The sequence below is a fragment of the Nicotiana sylvestris genome, chromosome 6 (genome assembly GCF_000393655.2).
Source record: "Nicotiana sylvestris chromosome 6, ASM39365v2, whole genome shotgun sequence".
Lineage (NCBI taxonomy): Eukaryota > Viridiplantae > Streptophyta > Magnoliopsida > Solanales > Solanaceae > Nicotiana > Nicotiana sylvestris.
The window spans coordinates 209,210,370-209,231,159 of record NC_091062.1 but is presented as its reverse complement, the minus strand read 5'-3'; the positions used below and the strand labels follow the sequence as shown (position 1 = coordinate 209,231,159).

The 20,790-nt window shown below is 35.2% G+C and overlaps 2 protein-coding genes across 3 annotated transcripts; both read left to right on the top strand.

Moving 5' to 3' along the window:
* Positions 1 to 11,834: 11,834 nt before the first annotated feature.
* Positions 11,835 to 16,597, top strand: LOC104233409 (PHD finger protein ALFIN-LIKE 3-like). 2 transcript variants are annotated; one of them, XM_009786800.2, is made up of 5 exons: positions 11,835 to 12,104; positions 12,399 to 12,431; positions 14,163 to 14,391; positions 15,463 to 15,598; positions 16,080 to 16,597. In XM_009786800.2, the coding sequence occupies exons 1-5, from the start codon at positions 11,990 to 11,992 to the stop codon at positions 16,347 to 16,349; spliced, it is 783 nt and encodes a 260-aa protein (XP_009785102.1). In that variant the 5' UTR covers positions 11,835 to 11,989; the 3' UTR covers positions 16,350 to 16,597. The 2 variants fall into 2 exon arrangements, with proteins under 2 accessions (XP_009785102.1, XP_009785100.1); XM_009786798.2 differs by having other exon boundaries at positions 11,841 to 12,104; positions 16,077 to 16,597.
* A 934-nt stretch (positions 16,598 to 17,531) lies between these two features.
* LOC104233411 (threonine synthase, chloroplastic-like) lies at positions 17,532 to 20,306 on the top strand. Its single transcript, XM_009786801.2, has 2 exons — positions 17,532 to 17,823; positions 18,672 to 20,306. Exons 1-2 carry the CDS (start codon positions 17,582 to 17,584, stop codon positions 20,005 to 20,007), a joined length of 1,578 nt encoding a protein of 525 aa, XP_009785103.1. The 5' UTR covers positions 17,532 to 17,581; the 3' UTR covers positions 20,008 to 20,306.
* The last annotated feature ends 484 nt before the right edge of the window (positions 20,307 to 20,790 follow it).

Genomic DNA, 20,790 nt, shown 5'->3' with positions numbered 1-20,790 from the left:
ACACGTGATTTTTGCCCTATATGAGAATTACTCCCAAAAAATTCAAAAATAAAATGATTTTTCTTTGGTGTGCAATTTTGTGATATTTTGAATAATTATTTGTATTTGTCTGTGCGTGTTTATTTGCTAAATTAATAAAAAATACAAAAATATGTCGCATTTTTGCATGTAGGATTTAATTCTACAATTATTAGTAATTAAAATTGTTTTACAAAAATTAAAAATTACAAAATAGGCATCGTTTGCATTTTTAGCATTTAATGTCCAAATATACAATTTTATGCTTAATTAATACTTAATTGTGCGTTAATTGTTATTGGGAGTTAATTTGCGCTTTTATAACTTAATTTAGTTCTTAATAATAGTTTAAGTATTTTTATAATTTAGTTTTAGAAAAATAAAAGAAGAAAAGAGAGCGAAAATATAAAGAAAGTCGGAATTGGGCCTCTTCTTCAATTTCAAGCCACATGCCCAAAAAATGGCCCAATCTTCCCTACGACCCAGTCCATTTCGAACTGGGTCGACCCAGTCCATAACCCAAAAGACCCAAAACCCTTTTTCTTACATTTTACAACACAAAACAAAAGAAAAAAGAAGAAAAAACCCTAAAAAGACTAAGAAGTCATACGCCCCCCCTCCTATCTTCTTCTTCTTCCTCAAGTTTCTCCAAGGTCATCCATGGATTCCCCCTCAAAGCTCAACCATGGCTTCCCAACGTCACACTCACACACACACACGCACGCCACCCTCACGACCCCGGCTCAACCAAACGACCTCCGAACGCGACCGAACCAACAACCTTCTCCAACCCCGTCGTTGCTTCGTCTTCGACAACCAACAACCAGTCCGTCGAGCTCCACCATGAAAACCCACAGTTGATATTTCCGCGACTGCTTCTGTCTCCGAGCTACTGCATCACGCTCATCATCTTCAACACCAAGCTCCCCGCGACTGCCCGTCACAGCTTCTGCCATCGTCGTCCATGGTGATTGCTTTCATCTTCTCCGTTCTTCGTCAAAGCTCGAGCTTCGACCTCCATCCATGGCTGTCGTAGCTGCTTCTTCTGCTTTCAGCTTCAAGCAAACCAAACAGACCCATCATGTGAGTTGCTACTTCGCTTCATCTTTTCCCCGTCGTCCTCCTCGACGAACAGCTGCTGCCATCCGCCATAGCTGCTGCCGTGATGTTGTTGCTGCTCGTCGCAGCTTCCCTACTGCTTCGGCATTGTTTCATCCATTCTTTGAGTTCGAGTTCGTCGTTGGTTAGTCATTCGTCGTTTCAATCCGGTTAGTAGTTTTTGAATTTTATTTTGTCCGTTATTTTGTTTTGATATTTTTCGAATCTAAAATCGGCGAGTGTTTGCTTTGTTCATGTCTATGGTTAGATATTTGATTTTTTGGTTTTGTTCATGTTCATGTTGTTTGTTAAATTAATTTTCAGATTTCAAAATAGAAGTTTAATTAGTTGTTTTCATATTCATTTCATGTTTGTATTATTGTTTAAGTGAATATTTGTTAGTTTGATGTTTGTTAGATTCAAATTGAAATTTAATTAACTATTTCTTCAATTTGTTTCATGTGTTTATGTATTGTTAGAAATTGTTAATATTGTTAAGTTCAAGCTTAAGTTCATAATTGTTTATTCGTCGATCTTGTTATTTGTCTAAAAAGAATTTAGTTGTGTTAAAGGAAATATATTGATTTAATCGTTTGAATCCGTCATGCTTGTTGTTTAATATAGATTTAATTCATGTTCATACTTTGTTTGATTGTTCTTGAATCCGAAATTTGTATAGTTTGATTTCTTGTTTACCATTTATGATTATTGCTTGAATTGTTCTCATAATCTTGTTTAAAGTTTAATATAAGAATTGTTTGTTGTAATGTTGTTAGAGTTGATTTTAAGTTCAATATGATTGAATTTAGAAATCTTCATACTTTGTTTGTTGTTGTTGTTGAATCCGAAAATAGGATTGTTTGTTGCTAAAATATTGTTCAATCAAATTTTAGTTGTTCTTTGTTGTTCAATTTGTGTTCATGTGATTTGTTGTTGAAATGTTGTTGAAATCATGTTCATGTGCTTTGTTGTTGAAATGTTGTTAAAATCGTGTTCATGTGATATTGTTGTTATGATGTTCATCCGTGTTCATATTGTTGTTTGAACATTGTTAGAAATTGATCATATTGTCTATATTTTGGTTAAGTTTGATTAATTGATGTGTTATAGCTGATGGGTAGTTTGGTAAATTTGTAATACGTTCAGGGGTAGTTTGGTAATTTCAGTAAGGTCGGAAGGGGTAGTTTAGGAATTGTACATTTTGTAATTGTTTATTTGAAGCATGGGGGACAAAATGAAATGGGGTGGGTTGTGATATGATTATTTAATATAAAGGGGGGACAAGATTTAATTTAAAGGGGTTATTTTATGTTAGGCATGGGGGACAAAATATAATGGGGTGGTGTGATATGTTTATTTAATGTAATGGGGATGAGTGGGAAGATAATGTGTTGGGTAGAGAAAAAGTATTGATTTTAATTAATGAAAAGATTTATGGGATGGGTTATAAGAAGTCTTGAAATCAGAATAGAGATACGAGAAAAAAAATACACAGAGACAGATAGAGAGAAAAAAAAACGGACAGAGAATAGAAGAGAGAAAAAAAAAAGGCTGAACATTTAAGAGAAAAAAAAATTCCGAAAAATATTTAAGCTTTCAAAATAAAAAATAAAAACTAAAAAATCTTCTGCTTTCTTTCTTTGTTTGAAATTAGTATCAATGGTTGTTGTTTCATTCAAAGCTTAAAGCTTTTGTTTTTGAGATTACTACTCCACCGGTCTGTTACTGGGTTGTTACTGTTGCTGGGCAGTTGTTGTTGTTGTACTGTTATTACTGCTGCTGATTCTCATCTTCATTTTCTTTTGCTTCCAATATCAGGTACATATCTGTAAATTCATGTCAGAAAAGCTTCAACATGACAAATTAATGAAGTTCGGGAATTATAATTCTGTTTTCCATTCGTTCAAGTTCATTAGTTTAAAATTTGGTTTTGTTTCAGTTGATTAATATAGTAGTACGTTTGTCGTGATGAATATAAGATAATTGTTACCTCTTAAAGTTCGTATAAGTGTTGTAATAATATCACCTATTTCGGAATTTTCATTAAGTGAAGTCATGATTGAATTATCAAGGTAGGGAACATGGCATAAAATGGGCCATTAATTACATCCCGTAATATTGTTAGCTAAATGTAAAGTAGAATGAAAGTATCAAGAAATTACATTATTAGTATATCTTGTAAAAAATCTGATTTTGGTTTAGATTGATATAAGTTGTATGTTCATATATGGCATGATGATGAGTATATATATAATCATATGTGGAAGGTGAGTTGATATAGCTCGTTACGATGTTAGAATGTTATGAACGGTTCAGACGTACAACTATGTTGCATGTAATGCAATTTTATTGAATCGATTTGTATAATAATTTTTTTTATCAACTTGATGCATATCTACCATCGTAAACAAATTAACCAAACGATTACAACTTTGGATTAAAAACAAGTAATGTAGAAGGTGATTAGGTTTATAGATTATAACATTTTAAAAAATATAAAAAATAGTATTCGCCTCAAATAGAATAATGAAAATTCTTGGAAAATATCATTTCCTTTCTTACATCAATTCTTTCCCAATGTTTATACGTAATTCGCACGTTGTTTATTTGGGTAGGCAAATAATGTATTCACTACAAATGGTAGTATTAATCACGCGTTGTTTATTTTTTACTCTTTAAACTCGAATGGTTTTTGAGGAATATAATTCCCACGCAAAAATATAATTTGCGGTCAACACTTAATGAATTGTGAATTCTTTTCAAGGAATTTAGAGGCATCTCAAATAGTGATTTCTCATGACTTTCACATAAAAATGTATGGATGTAATAAACAATTTGTGGAAAATTTATACTACCATCAAGAATATCTTGTGTGATTAGGGATACGTTCGCGTGACCTGATTATATTTCTAAAGGCGATTCGGATTATGCGTTCGCGCAACTTCGAGCAAACATTTAATAAAAAAGGGGGCTCTTCGAAGAATATCAAATTAATTTCATATAACCCGAGATGTGCAGTTCACTATTTAATCATACAAGAGCGACAGACGTTCTTAATTTTATTTTAAGCACAATTTCGAACTTAAGTCTAATTTTATAATAAAAAAAAATTTCGAAAAAAAATTATTATATTATCAATATCGTTGTGTATACGTACGCGTGACACGATTTTCACGTTTAAAAATATATAATATATAAAACGGATACACGTATGCGTGATTCGATTCGAAGAAGGGTCTTTAATTATAAACAATCGAAACAGAAGCGATAAATAAAAAATGTAAAATCGAGATAATTAAGCCAAGAATAAAAACAGTTAAGCGACCGTGCTAGAACCACGGAATTTGGAAATGCCTAACACCTTCTTCCGGATTAACAGAATTCCTTACTCAGGATTTCTGGTACGCAGAATAATAAACAGAGTCATATTCTCCTTGATTCAGGGATTAAAATTGGTGACTTGGGACGCCTTAAAATTCCCAAGTGGCGACTCTGAAATAAACAAACAAATCTCGTTTCGACTGTCCTTTAATTGGAGAAAACTCTCCACGCACCCTCGCGGGCGCGGAAAAAGGAGGTGTGACAGGGAGGATTATTTTATGACACTTTACAAACTTGTCCATTCTTTTACGAAAATAGCCTTTTGACAATTGAAAGATACTCTAAGGCTATTTCGGCAAGAACGGTTTAAGACACTGCCGAAGCTGGCTCGGCTTATTTTTGACTAAAATCCAAACGGTATTCACCTGACCGCTGACTCTTTGTTTTTTTTCCCAATTACAATAAAAACTTGGTGTTGCAAACACGGCCCTTAAGCGCCTCGGGGACGAAGATTTTTAAGGCCGTGTGGGCCAACTGGACCAAATCTTAAACATGACCCGAAAAGTGGCTGTTTATGCAAAGTCAGTCCTCCGGCGTCCCTTTCGGGAACATTCGGCTATTTTTGACAAAACATCATCACCCGACTTCTTTATGACAAAATTAAAATTTGACATATTTTTTATTATTATTATTATTATTATTATTTATTTATTTATGGCTTTTTAGCAAAAGGTGGGGTTGGACCCGATGAGGGTTGCCTACGTATCTCACACCCGGTGAGAATCAAACCCGCGTAGTTCGGGCAAATCATGCATAAGTAAATGAACTAACTCCTTTTTTTTATTTTATATTATTTTATTTTTTGAAGGAAAGACTTATAAAGAAGAGAAGGGGCATTTTTGCAAAGAAGGATTTCTAAGATTTTTTTTTTTTTGGAATTTTACCTTCAATGAAAGAAAGGCTTCTAAAAGTATTTTTTGAATTTTGAATTTTCATTTCAATTTTGAAAGAACACGGAAAATATTTTCGGATTTTTTATTTTTATTATATATATATATATATATATTTTAAATAATTCAAAAAAAACTTACTAAAGAAGTCAATAATGAAAAATATTTTTGGATTTTTTGTTTTGAAAATTGGGGGTCTAAAAAAACTTTTCTAGATTTTTTTTTTGGCAAGATAAATATTTTTGCAACAAATACATATATATATATATATATATATATATATGTATGTATATGCAACAAATAATAAAACCACTTTCAACGCCCGACTCTTTTTTTTTATTTTTTGGCATTTTCATAAACAAATAAATAAAAAAACATTTTAAAAACAGGACTTTTTTTTTCATTTTCATGGCAATACCAACTATTTTTTCTATATTTTTTGAAAAAACAAGACAGAACAACGACTTTTTTTTTCTTCTATTGTTCCTTTGCTTTTAATAAACAAACTAATAAGACATTTTTTTTTTCATTTTCTCAAAATTTCGGCAGAGTTTTGATAGTATTTGTGTATTGTTTTTTTTTTCAAAAATAAACAATCAATTCCCTAACCGCTATTTCTTTTTTTCTTTTTTTTCCCCTCAATTTCACAATATTCCTGATATTCAAAAATCTGTCAACACCCAAGTCCGAATCGTATAAATGCGCAAGTAGTAGCAAGTAAGATGCATCAGGATGGTCATTTTCATTTTTGATGCACCTGTCCTAGACAGACCCAACCCCTGTGTTGATCCTCCAAAGTCAGATGCATGTAATGCAAACAAACGTTCCTACTAGGGATCCGACATGTGGCTTTGTTATACTACGTTCAGAACCTGGGTGTTTGTTCTAGACCTGGCTTACCCGAGCGGACAGCTCGAGCCGAGGAGGAGGCGGCAGTCCGGGAATACAGAAGCTTCACCGGCTTTGCGACTTATCCAAACCTCGTTCTAAATTGGGACTTGACACTATACAGAAAAGAAGTCGTACGAAGTACACCCTTCTTCATGATTCAGAAGACTCAGAGAGAAGATGGGTTTCGGCACAATTTATATACAGTTCACATAATATCAAAGCGGTAAAAGCAACATTTAGCACATTAGGCTCAAACATGTAAAAATTCAGATAAAGCTGAACATAACATTTTATTCTAAGCTCGATTTCTAACCCTGAACTAGTGGTTCTGGGTTGCATCCCCAGCAGAGTCGCCAGAGCTGTCACACCTCCTTTTTGCGCCCCCGCGAGGGTACAAGGAGTTTTTTCCAATTAAAGGACAATTGAAACGGGATTGGTTTATTTATTTCAGAGTCGCCACTTGGGAGATTTAGGGTGTCCCAAGTCACCAATTTTAATCCCGAATCGAGGAAAAGAATGACTCCATATTACAGTATGCGTACTAGAAATCCGGATAAGAAATTCTGTTAACCCGGGAGGAGGTGTTAGGCATTCCCTAATTCCGTGGTTCTAGCACGGTCGCTCAACTGTCATATTCGGCTTATTTATCTGATTTTTATACAATTATGAACCGGTGTGCCAATTTTAACTTTTTACCACTTTATTATTATTATTTTTAAAAGAATGTGAACATCGCTTAAAACATGTCTTTGGATTGCGTCACATGAAATGCACCCACAATCCGGAACACATTTTATTTGATGTTTTGGGATTTGGATTTGGGTCGCATGAAATGCACACCCAAGCTTAAGAAAGTAAACTATTAAACACGCGCCTAAAGAGACTATCGCGTTATTATTTTGGGAAGGCCGTGAAATTCACTAAACGGTCCTTCCGAAATCTAATTAAACCATACGTTTTGTGAGGGCTCCGCAATCTATACGTTTTATTTGGCGAGGCTCGTCTCGTTTATTTTTAAAAGGATGAACCTATAGTGACTACATTTTTCTATTAGGTTCGTCTCTAAAATAAAAGAAAATTCCTTAATTAATTACATGCTAAAAAAAGACGTAACTTATTAGTTATTAGTTTACGGCTAATGCAAATGGAAAATTGCAATCGAGTTTGTACCAAGAAAGATTGCTTTTATTCAATATTCTACCATTTACTAATACTAGAACATGAGATAGATACACAATAATATCAAAACAGATTAACTATTCTTCGATTAATTTAAACTAACATTATTAGATGAAGAAATTATACATATGCAACCTCATTACTCATTAATCATTCAACTACATCTTTATACAAAGAAAGGAAAATTATATTCAAACACAAGTCTAAACAGGAGGAATTCAACAGGAACAAAGCCTGATTAATATTTCATTTCGCTTCAAGTCGAGAGTGTACAAATGTGTACCTGGAAATAACAGTACAAGAACAAAAGAAGGAGAAGTCAGCAGCAGTAATAACACAGCAAAAGCAGGTTCAGCAACACCGCAAAACCAGTAACAACCAATAGAATAACCCAGCAACGGATTGAAAAATCAGCAATGCCAAAGTACAATCGCAGTCAAAGCAGAAGAGAGAAAAGATACAAGATGCAGTAGTTTCTGATTTTTGAATAACACTCGCAGAAAAGCAAACGGAATTGTTCAAGTGAAAATTCAAATTGTCTTTCTCTTTTACCCTCAAAAACTCTCTCTCGAGTGTAAAAGTCTGTCAATAATCTCTCTAGAAAATAATCCTCCTAATAATGATCTTCTCGTCCCCTTCTATGTCAAGAATGACTCTTATTTATAACAAGACTCTTGTCTTGAATTCCCAACCCCAAATATTCCCTCAATGGCATGCTTTGTCCCCACTAATTAATGTTTTCTTTATTTTAAACTTTGTCCCCCATGCCTACATTAAATAAATGCAACAAACCCAACCCATTACAATTTGTCCCCCATGCCTAACATAAACAAATACAATATTCCCCTCCACTATATTATGTTTTGTCCCCCATTATGTTAAACAATTATATCAAAATCACCCCATTATATTTTGTCCCCCATGGTTAACATAAAGAATTAAAATAATGTTCAATTACCAAACTACCCCTCCGACCTTATTGCAATTACCATTTAACCCCTGAACGTACTGCAATTTACCAAACTACCCCCATCAGCTATAAACAATCAATTAATCATAACTTAACCAAAATATAGCCAAGATGACCAATTTCTCAACAATCTTCAACAACAAATCACATGAACATGATGAACAACACAACTCAAAATTAATGGAATGAATTAACCATATTGGGAACCAATCCTGGTTAATTTAGACCATCGATGGATGAGCAAGGATACAACAATACAAACAACAAAATACATGATTCAAGCTAAATCAACAAATCAAAAACAAATTCACATTAAATTACCGGATTAAAAATGAACTTCAAACAAAGATGAACATGAACTAAATCTATTTTTAAACAATAAACATGACGGATTAAATGACTCAAACAACATTAATAATTTTCTGGAAAATATAACAACATGAAACAAATTGAAGAGATAATCAATTAAATTTCAATTTGAATCTAACAAACATTAAACAAACAAATTTTTACCTAAACAATAGAACAAACATGAAATAAACATGAAAAACAACTAATTAAATTTCCATTTGAAATCTGAAAATTAATTCAACAAAACACATGAACATGAACAAAACAAAAAATCAAATATCTACCGATTTTAGATTCGAGAAATATCAGAACGAAATACGGACAAACATAAAACTCAAAATCTACTAACCGGATCGAAACGAAATATGTACGGACTGTTTTGACGAGCCTCGACCAAAGCTCGAAGAAACGACGACGAACACGAATTTAAGAAATTGATGCCGAAGCAGTAGTGATGAAACAGAAGCAGTTGGGGGGTGCGTCTGGTTTGCTTGAAGCTGAAAGCAGAAGAAGAAGCTACGGAACAACTTGGCCATGGTGAGCTCAAGCTCGAAGAAGATTAAGTGAAGCAGCAGCGCGGCAGCAACAGCTCGGCTTGAACATCAGCAGACGCAGATGAAGCAGCTACGTTCAGTTGGAGCTCGACGAAGACGCAGCAGTGGCAGCACTGGAAGCACTAGCCATGGCCGACGAACGCAGCAGTGGGGGTTGACGCAGCAACGATGGTTGCTCGTCAATGGCGGACGTGAGGAGGAGGCTGGTTTTCCAGCGATTGGAGGGGTCACTTGGAGGTGGAGGGTGACGAAGAAGACGCGGAGGGCAGCCATGAACGTTGGTGTTTGGAAGGTTTGGAGAAGAAGAAGCAAAGGGAAAGGGGCGGATGTTTTTTTAGTTTTTAGGGTTTTTGTGTTCTTTTTTTTTTGTTTTTGTTTTGTGTTTTGAAAAAAAATGAAGAAGGGTGTTGGGTATTTGGGTTAATGGGGCGGACCGGGTCGATCCGGTTTGAAGTGGACCGGGTCATGGGGAAGGTTGGGCAATTATTTGGGCCTGTGGTTTGAAATTGAAGAAGTGGCCCAATCCGATTTTTCTTTGTATTTTTGTTCTCTTTTCTTCTTTTATTTTTCTAAAACTAAATTCTAAAAATACTTAAATTATTATTAAGAACTAAATTAAGTTATAAAAACGCAAATTAACTCCCAATAACAATTAACGCACAATTAAGTAATAATTAAGCATAAAATTGTTCATTTGGACATTAAATGCTAAAAATGCAAAAGATGCCTATTTTTGTAATTTTTAATTTTTGTAAAACAAATTTAATTACTAACAATTGTAGAATTAAATCCTACATGCAAAATGCGACATATTTTTGTATTTTTTTATTAATTTAACAAATAAACAAACACAGATAAATACAAATAATTATCCAAAAATATCACAAAATCTCACAAAATTGCACACCAAGGAAAATCATTTTATTTTGATTTTTTTGGGAGTAATTCTCATATAGGGTAAAAATCACGTGCTTACAGTGATCTGATTTTGCTTTGTCGTGGTCGGTAGTAAAATACTTCCAGCGATGTAGTCCTTTGTTTTCTAGTGATGGTACACTGCTCGTTGGTTGCCCTTTTTGTGTCTCTGTAAATTCTAAGATTACACTGGTAATCTGAATTTTACCTAAAATAGTGAGAGTAAGTAGATGAAGCAAGATAATTTTTTTTAAATCAAAATTGAAGAGTTTTATGTAAATGAATTGGGGTTTAAGATTGTGCTTAGAAAGGGGGAAAGAGGGCAGAACGGTGGAGGCGACTCCGATTTTCCGGTTGTTTTCCGGTGATAAGGGTCACCAATAGCATAAGAAGCTGGTAATGGATTTGAAACATTAACATTATTAAAAAATAATTTTTAAATAAATAAAGATGTGGCATTGATTTATTTGATGTGGACATGATATTTTTCTCCACGTTAGGCAAGTGACCTACACGTAATGCCAGGGGGGGGGGGTTAAAATACATGTTTTGACTGAGTTCATGTGTTTGGCTGAAATTTCATTGAATACAGGGATCGGGATGACAAAGTGACACAAGTATAGGTGCCATTTAGGCTATTCTGCCTGTATAAAATTTTAAGAATTTACCATCATGTATTCCTAATTCATATATTACTATTTCTTACATTATTAATTCATGTATTAATTTTTACATTACTAATTCTTATATTATACTATATCATTAATCCATATATGATATAACTTGCTTCTAATTTAAACGACCACTAACTTCACAAGAATGGCTCATTGTTTAGCAAAAAAGAATAAAATAAGTGAATATCAAATAGTGACCAATAAAGATAGAATGTTAAAACCAAGACAATACACAATAAATGAAAACTGTTATAAATATGTTATATTATGGATGTTCATTTAGTACTCTGTTGTAAATAAGCTTTCTGAAGAGTTTATCCATATTAAACTCCATCGTAATATGTTTATCTATTTTGTAATCTATTGGAAACAAGTATCCTAAAGAAACTTATTATTTCGGCACTCTGTTGTGGATAAATATTATTCATGTATAAGATTATTTATAGCTAGTAACAATAACAACTTACAAGAAACTTACACAGCAGCTTGCAGTAGGAGCTTGCATGCAGCTTACACAATAAATTAAAGTAGTAGCTTGCACGCAGCTTACACAACAACTTACAGTAGCAACTTACACAATAGCTTCATTTCTTATTTCAGTTCATTATGTACACATTATATCAATATCTCTCTAAACTTGTCTTCAATTTATTTACTTTACAATTTTTATTTTATAACAAAAATTTAATTCTTTTTTTTCCCTAATAAATAAAAAAAGAGTTTAATTTGTTACATTACTTAAAATAAATTTTAACTTTTCATAGATGTACTGTACTCGGAGGGAAGGATGCCGGGGGTCTATTTGGAAACAGTGAGATTATACCGGGTTGTTGTTGTTGTTGTTGTTGTTGTTCTACTTGGAACTCCTAGTCAACTGCTACTAATATTAACGTTATCCACTGACTAGGTTTTCCTCCTCGGACTCATCATCTCCCCTTTCAATTCTACTTTAACACATTCAAATCCGTTCCACGTTGTCGTCCTCCCTCCTTTTTTCCCCACAGTGAACCGTACGTACTATACTTCCTTCTACTATTAATTTCTAAATTATTGCTGTAATTCATAATAATGGAGGGTGGAGGAGTAGGAGTAGGAGGAGAAGAGTATAATCCCCGGAGTGTGGACGATGTATTTAGGGATTTCAAGGCTCGTCGTGCTGCCTTGATTAAGGCCCTTACCACAGGTTTCTCTTGCTTTTTTTTCAAAGTTTAATGACTACTCCTTCCGTATTAAAGCCTTTATAATTTTTTTGGGGGTTGAAATTAGGGTAAGATTTATATATTTGGAAATTATATTTAAAAAGTTACAATTTTTATTTTTTCTTTGAAAATTGTAGACCTCCCCTTTTTGTTGAACAAAATCATATATTTTTGACTTCTCATATAGTAGTAATTGTGTCTTCAGATTTTTGTCTATTTGTCTTCATAAAAAATATATTTTTATCTAATTGTGGTTTTTTTTTCTTGTAAAATTCCAGATGTGGAAGAATTTTATCAGCAATGCGATCCTGGTAAGTTTTTTCTTCTAGTTGGAGCTTCCGTGCGAAGTTTGGAAAATTTTCACTTGCATGACCTGTAATTATAGTAACTGAAATTTTGATTGTTGTTTCATTTTTGTTTTGTGTGCTTATTAGAGAATATGATTGCACTAGATAAAGATGCTGTCATTGTGCGTTGGCCGTGAATGTTATCTGCCATTGATGCAGGAATTTATTTGTTCATGAGCAACTTTTTTGTCCATGTTGTTATGTGTATATGTGTATTTTTCTTTTTCCTGAAAAGATTTTGAAGGAAACAGAATCAATTCACTATGAGCAAGTTACACAGATTTGTGCTAGTTGTCAACTTGTCATATGGTGATAACTATGTCTAAAAAAATCTAGAATTGACCCACAGTAACCGTTTTATCTGATTCCCAGCCGTTTACTTGACTTAGAAGTCAATGTGATGTCTGATGCAATCACATGCGGGAAGGAAGCTATGTTGAAGGAGTCAAGGAACATATTATGCCTTGTGAATACAACTTTATTGTTTGATTAGATTAGACACTAGCCACACATCTGCTCCATTTTTCGTTTTTTGCCCCCTCTTTCTTCTTTCCCTTGAACTGGCTTCCTTTTCATTCTATGGGTAATAAGGTGGTGGTGATATGTGATTTTGCTTATATAAGTGCTCAGAGTTGGAAGAAAGGATTAGGGTGTGTTTTGGTCCTAGGAATTTATGGAGCAGCCAATTGATTAGCTCGTTTTTGTTATAATCAATTCGGCCTTTTTCTTTTCTAATTGCTCAATCATTTGTCTTTATTTGTACCACACACAATGAGATCCCTTTGGAGAAAATTAGACTGCATTGGGTTTTTGAATCAGCAATAATGTTAAAATATTTGTATAAATGGTTGTTTAAACATTTTATTCCATCTATTCAAGCCTCTGTAGACAGAGTTATTGGTGCTTATTGCTGGTGGGAGGTAGCATGTATCCTCCGGATGCCATGGTTATAAAAAAAAAGGTTGTTTAAACAGCTCAATGGTTAACAAACATCACTGTTATACATGTTACTTTTATAAATCTGGCGTTGTCACGTTTCAGCGGCCAGCCTGCGTAAAAGAACTGCCATCATACATGTGACTTTCTGCAGCTTACTATGTTTGGCACGTCAAGTTCTTTGCAGCCCCCTCTATTTTGTTCCATTAGCCAAGGACAAAAGAAAAAAAATGATTGAAGAAGTGTAAACGCTCTTGCATATCAATTATTGCCATACTTGTAATAAGTGTTTATCCTCCATAGAAGCAGAAGAACACTTATAAATTACAGGGCATTGATCTTAAAATATTGTTTATCCTGAGTCCTTGCTCCTGATTTTTGCTTTTACTCCCTTGTTTCTGTAGCTCTGCTAAATGAGTGTACCAATATATTGTCCGACATAGTGGTGATTTACGGATGAAAATATTTGCTTAAACTTTTCAAAAGTTAACTTGCTTTGCTGTTAGAGTGTCATATGTATTGTCACTAACTTATATTCTGCTACCGGATGTGTCATATCTTTCTCTTTTTATTGAGTCTCAGTTTGTGGTGATATTTACTAATGCTCCTTTTTCATGCTATGGACCCCCTTCTTAACGGAATGAAAAGCTTTTGTTAACATTAATGTGGTATCCTTTAATTTGGTAATTTAATTCATCTATTATGATGTGTATAGTTTCGGGTTCAAGCTGTCAAACCTGTCCATTGTGTGTTATGCAGAGAAGGAAAACTTGTGCTTATACGGACTTCCGAATGAAGAATGGGAGGTCAATCTGCCTGCTGAAGAGGTACCACCAGAGCTTCCCGAGCCTGCTCTTGGTATTAACTTTGCTAGGGATGGGATGCAAGAAAAGGACTGGCTATCCTTAGTCGCAGTCCACAGTGATTCTTGGTTGCTTTCTGTTGCCTTCTATTTCGGTGCTAGATTTGGGTTTGATAAATCCCACAGGTACTCCTCGTCCAAACATTTTTTATTGTTGCCAGTAATATTTCGATGCTTAAAGACTGTTAAGAGCATTGGTTGATAGAAAAGTATCAGTAGATAACTGAAACTCTGTTTTTGATGTGATCAACCTAGGATATTTTCCATTCCAGTTATTCATTTGATATTTGTTCATATGAATTTTTAAAGTAATCTCTTCTTGTTAATTCTGATTCTCAGTGCTACAATCTGTTGATCTATTTTCCCTGGTTTGTTTTCTTTATCAAATCCATACCTCTATTAGAATTGGGATTGTTGCATTGAGTTTTTATTGAGGTCGGTAATATAGTTCAGACACTCTTGGCATCTAGCTGCTGCTAATAGACTGTGCTACTTTGCCAGAGAAGGTGCAAATATTAAGCCTGTTTAATACTAAGTTGTACGCATGGGTAGAACTGAGCTGATTCGATCAGACCACTAGGTGTTCCAGTTACATGCCAAAAAGATTCTTCCTCAAACTTGGTTACTATTTATTATATGGGCAAATCCCGAATCAGTGTTAAAAAACAATAGACGGTTGACCTCTCGTTACTCGGATTTCTGTATGATTAACATACCTAGTGTTATTCAAGCCTATGTTGGGCTAAATCTAGTCAATCAACCAACATCGAATGGTACTCAAGCTCAAGTATGTTCTTTGAAATTGTGAAAGAGCTCTTATTGAGGCAAGGTTCAATTACTTGATTTAATTTGAATTCATTTCCACATTTTGCGTTTGCTACATGTAGGTTCCTTTTGTCAGAGGGTTTGATAAATTGAAAATGCTCCAACTTTTTCGTTAGAAAAGTAAATCTGATGTTAATGGGAAGTCATGTTCTGGTTATTTTCTCATAAGCCCTACTGTGTAGAGGATATAGTCCATTAGGTCCATTCCTATTAATCTACCCAAGGTTGTGCCTTCTTTTGAGACACACATCAGAATATACATAGTCAATATGTGCCTCGGTGGCGACAGAAGTCATCAGCCTTCCACACATCATGAAGTTTACTGCATTAATTTTCTCCCTTGCTCATAGTTTCCTACTTTTTTTCTCTCAGGAAGAGGCTTTTCAACATGATAAATGATCTGCCTACAATATATGAAGTAGTGACTGGTGCTGCCAAGAAACAACAGAGAGAAAAATCTTCCATCTCCAGCCACAGTGGCAAAAAATCCAAGTCAAATTCCAAAGTGGTAAGGACTATTATTGCACAATATGTTGGTTCCAAGTTAGATGCATCATGATTTTAAATTATTATGAGGCAACTTTGCATTGGATGCATTGCTTGCATGATTTGGGAGATTTTAATTTTTAACTGTCTCTTTCCTCTCCTATGCTTTTAGTAGACTAAACTAGTGAAATATATTTGCACTGCAAGGGTAAGAATATTTGTAATCACTAATTGTTGTAATACTAATACGGGTTTTAGTTTATAAAATACTTAAAGAGTATAATAAACTTTACAACAAAGCTGCCTTGCAACTAATTAAGTTAGTAAAGTTTTTGACTATGAATTCGCACATCACTTGTGCGCAGGACATTTCCTTATTCCTTGCTCGGAGAGCTTGTCTTGAACTAGCTGATTTGGTCTAACCTTGTGATGATACCTATCATTTCTGCACATGATCTTGACTTCTTTGATTTATCATTGTTTTTTTTGGGTGGCAAAAGCAGAGGGCACCAGATTATCAGGAGAAGCTTACAAAGTTGCAGCCTAAAGATGAAGAGGAGGGCTTGGATGAGCAGGATGAGGAGGAGCATGGCGAGACACTGTGTGGTGCCTGTGGAGAAAATTATGCGTCGGACGAATTCTGGATATGCTGTGACTTATGTGAAAAGTGGTTCCACGGCAAGTGTGTGAAGATTACCCCTGCCAGAGCTGAGCATATTAAGCAATACAAGTGTCCAGCTTGTAGCAACAAGAGGGCTCGAGTTGACATATAAAATCGGATAATGTAGCATCTTACTGCCTTTGTTGGATAGGTTATTCAGCTTGTTTGGCTCTAACGTATGGATTTGTAATGGTTAAGCTTCATCTTTGTATACATTTGGCTCTAACATGCGGATGAATTAGGGTTCTAATTGTTGGTTTAGTGATAAATTGTCTTAATTCAGCCAAACAGGTCCACATTGTGATTTTAGATATTTAATTTCTTTCTGTTTTAGTGGGATTGAGTCTCTTTATTGTGATCTATTGAGCTCCCACCTCCTTTCTCTTTTTTCGCAATATTCACTTATATGCAATTAGTCAGTCGGAAACAGTCTCTCTACCTTCACAAGGTAGGGGTAAGGTTTGCGTACACACTATCCTTTCCAGATCTCACTTGTGGGATTATACTGGATTTGTTATTGTTGTGTCACTTATGTGCAATTGTGTTGCCTAGCATTGTAAATAATGGTCATGTTTATTATTCAAAAGATGGTATACTTGCATCGTATATTTCCTTGTCGCCCTCCTCCAAAGGAATCGAATAGGCTCATTAAGGCGTAAAGCTCTAATAAGATATTTTTATATTTAGAGTTCAAATCCGAAAGCTCTAGTTGTGAAGAACAAGTTTTATTGGTTTCTATCTTTATTTTGGAAGTTTTTTGTTGAATTTTTAAAATTGATCACACATCTTAATCTAAAGTGAATCATTTGCATTTGTTTATATAAAAAAGTAATTCTTAATAATCTACTATGTCCACATTTTCTTTTTTTGTATTTGAAATTTTAACTTATATTCGAGGTAAGATACTCTATATTTGTTGGTCAGTAGAAATACTTTTAGGTCTGGGTATGAAAAAATTCTTGGTAGGGAGCACTTCTCCCAAATGGGGCCCCACACCCGATAAAAATTTACACGTGCTGGATATTTATTTTGCGAGTAAGGGATCGTTTGGTTGGAAAATAAGTTATCCCAGAATTACTTATTTCGGAATTAATTATTCCGATATTGTTATCCGACACTATGGGATAAAAATAAGCTACAATCTTGAAATAACTAATCCTAAAATTAATTATATTATAATTTTATTCCAATCAAATATGAAATAATCTCATTCCAAATTTAATTTTGAAATTAATTATCTCTTATTCCTATTGCCAACTCTATACGTGCATTTTCTTATTTAACCACTTGAGCGTACATTTCTCAGCCCTCCTTTATACAATCTCCACTGTCACTGCTTCGACAATGGCGGCTTCTTCAACTTGCATGTTCAGATCCTCTTTCTTCTCTCCCAATCCCTATTCAAAGCAACAATCTCCTGCTAAATCTAACGGCATTCACTTCTTCACTCCTATTAAAGCCACAGCTTCTTCTACGGATGATGCAATCTCCGCATCTACACAACCTCAAAAACACCGACGCCCTGCTGACGAGAACATCCGTGAGGAAGCCCGCCGCCACATCTCTTCCCACAATTTCTCTGCCAGGTATCACCTACCCATTGCCCTTCCACTTCGACGGTGTATTTTAGTTCATGGGTTATTGCTTTATTCCTGTTTTGGTTTCTGTATTATTCGATTGAGTTCATTTAATCTTCAATACATTCAAATGTGTGGTTTTCAGTTCCTGAAACTAACAGACAGTGAAAAAACTTTAACGGGATTGTTATGTTAAATGAAAAAAAGAAAAAAAAATAGCAGAAATAGTGTGGCAATCAAAAAGCGCTCTTTCCAAGGTATTCTTGATTAATCATCCTTCAAGATTCCTTTTTTTTCCATTGTTTTTCAGCTTAATTTGTATCCTATGCGAGAAAATAATTGGGTTCTAAATTATGGGTCGTCCTTGGAATTTTGAGTATTGGTAATGTTAATGATGTGAGAGAGCTTGATAGTTGATTGAGGCAAATGAAGAATGATTCAGAAAGGATCAAACTCCTCACGAGATTTGAAGTAATATAGCTGCATACTCTTAATTTGATGCGCATCTACTATCGGTGCAGGAGCATCAAAGATGATCTGTTGCAGGCAGAGTTTACACCTTATTCACCTTTTATCTTATGTTTGTTTTTAATAATGATTCTGTTAAGTTTTTATACAACGTTAACTCAGGGATCAAAATTGCACATTTGTTTTAATTAAAGGCTGAGTATACTCAGCTGAATAATACGGGAATCAAAACTGGAATAATGGAATAGCAGATCGACTAAATTGCTTTTTCCCCAGCTGATTAACAAATCATATGAATGTATATTTATGTAAAGTTCCTGTCTACTTCACCACTAAGTGGTTGTAATTGTACTAGGCACCTACTTAAAATTTTGCATCTACTTCTACAGGTATGTGCCTTTTAATGCTGATCCTAACTCCAGTGAGTGGTATTCTCTCGACGAGATCATTTACCGCAGCCGCTCCGGTGGCCTACTTGATGTCCAACATGATATGGATGCTCTCAAGAAGTTTGATGGCCAGTACTGGCGCTCCCTGTTTGATTCCCGGGTGGGCAAGACCACTTGGCCTTATGGTTCTGGTGTTTGGTCCAAGAAGGAATGGGTCCTACCTGAAATTGACAGTGATGATATTGTCAGTGCTTTTGAAGGAAATTCCAATCTTTTTTGGGCTGAACGTTTCGGCAAACAGTTCCTGGGCATGAGTGATTTGTGGGTCAAACATTGTGGAATCAGCCACACTGGTAGCTTTAAGGATCTTGGCATGACTGTACTGGTGAGTCAAGTAAATCGGTTGCGGAAAATGCATAAACCAGTCGTGGGTGTCGGCTGTGCTTCCACTGGAGACACGTCAGCTGCACTGTCGGCTTACTGCGCATCTGCAGGCATCCCATCAATTGTATTCTTACCAGCAAATAAGATTTCTATGGCGCAACTTGTTCAACCAATAGCCAATGGGGCTTTTGTGTTGAGTCTTGACACTGATTTTGATGGATGCATGCAGTTGATTCGCGAAGTCACAGCTGAGTTGCCCATTTACTTGGCAAATTCCTTGAATAGTTTGAGGCTAGAAGGGCAAAAGACGGCAGCTATAGAGATTCTGCAGCAGTTTGACTGGGAAGTTCCTGATTGGGTGATAATTCCTGGTGGAAACCTGGGCAATATATATGCATTTTATAAAGGTTTTCAAATGTGCAAGGAGTTGGGACTTGTTGATCGTATCCCGAGACTTGTTTGTGCTCAAGCAGCCAATGCAAATCCACTTTACTTGCATTATAAATCTGGCTGGAAAGAATTCAAATCTGTCAAGGCAAATACAACATTTGCATCTGCTATACAGATTGGTGACCCTGTATCTATCGATAGGGCTGTTTATGCTCTGAAGAACTCCAATGGGATAGTGGAGGAGGCAACTGAGGAAGAGTTGATGGATGCAATGGCTCAGGCGGATTCAACTGGGATGTTCATATGCCCCCACACTGGTGTGGCATTGACAGCTCTATCCAAGCTGAGAAAGACGGGGGTTATTAGGCCAACTGATAGGACCGTGGTTGTGAGTACAGCTCATGGGTTGAAGTTTACTCAATCCAAGGTTGATTATCATTCAAAAGAAATAAAGAACATGGAGTGCCGGTTTGCTAATCCACCAGTGCAGGTGAAAGCAGACTTCGGATCAGTCATGGATGTTCTCAAGAAATATCTATTGAGCAAAAATTCCAAGTTCTAATTTGTTGGCAGAGTAAGTTCTGCTTATATACCAAATCATCATCTTTTGGTTCATCTCGTTCACTTCATGGTGTAGAATTTGGTTAGATGCTGATCCATCTGCTGGTAGAATTAGGCAGTCATGAAAGGCTCAGAGTTTCTTATGAGCGAAATAAACTTTTAAGTAATTCAATGGAACATTTTGGCGGTTGTAACTTTCTGCTATTTATATGCTCCTTTGATTATGTTGGCAAGTACCAGAATTGTTACTGAAAATTTTGTAGCATAGCATCTGCCTAATTTGAGTGGTTTTTTCCAGTACTTTGAGGGGATATTACCCTTGTTCATTTATATCCTACACAGAACATGAAAACAGAGGAAAAAGCCCCTCAAATGGGATTGTTTATCGTCTGGAATTTCTATGTTACCCCAAAGTGCTTTGATAGCTAAAAGTGAAAATCCAACCTTTTCTTGGAAGGGGAAACAAGTTTATTTTACATGTCGATGATCACCTCAGTAGGGTCATCGATATCTTAAAGAGGATTCATTTTTAACACTGTTTTGATTAGTTTCTCTTTGAGCCGAGGGTCTATTGGAAACAACCTATCTTATGTCTATTCTCACAAGGTAGGGGTAAGATCTGCGTACACACTATCCTCCCAGACCCCACGGATTTGATTAGTTTCTCTTTGCATGTAACTCTCTTGCTTTCCCAGAAAGGCTCTCAGTTGGTAACTTATTAGAATTTCTCACCAAAATCTCTAATCTTGAACCACACAACAATGTTCTTTTGCATGCTTTCTGT

Bases quoted from the DNA above. Each gene is read 5' to 3' on its own strand.
- LOC104233409 (XM_009786798.2), top strand. From the start codon at position 11,990: ATGGAGGGTGGAGGAGTAGGAGTAGGAGGAGAAGAGTATAATCCCCGG. The intron at 12,432-14,162 runs GTAAGTTTTTTC...TGTGTTATGCAG, and splicing joins TTATCAGCAATGCGATCCTG to AGAAGGAAAACTTGTGCTTA. The intron at 15,599-16,076 runs GTAAGGACTATT...GGGTGGCAAAAG, and splicing joins CCAAGTCAAATTCCAAAGTG to CAGAGGGCACCAGATTATCA.
- LOC104233411 (XM_009786801.2), top strand. From the start codon at position 17,582: ATGGCGGCTTCTTCAACTTGCATGTTCAGATCCTCTTTCTTCTCTCCC. The intron at 17,824-18,671 runs GTATCACCTACC...CTACTTCTACAG, and splicing joins TCCCACAATTTCTCTGCCAG to GTATGTGCCTTTTAATGCTG.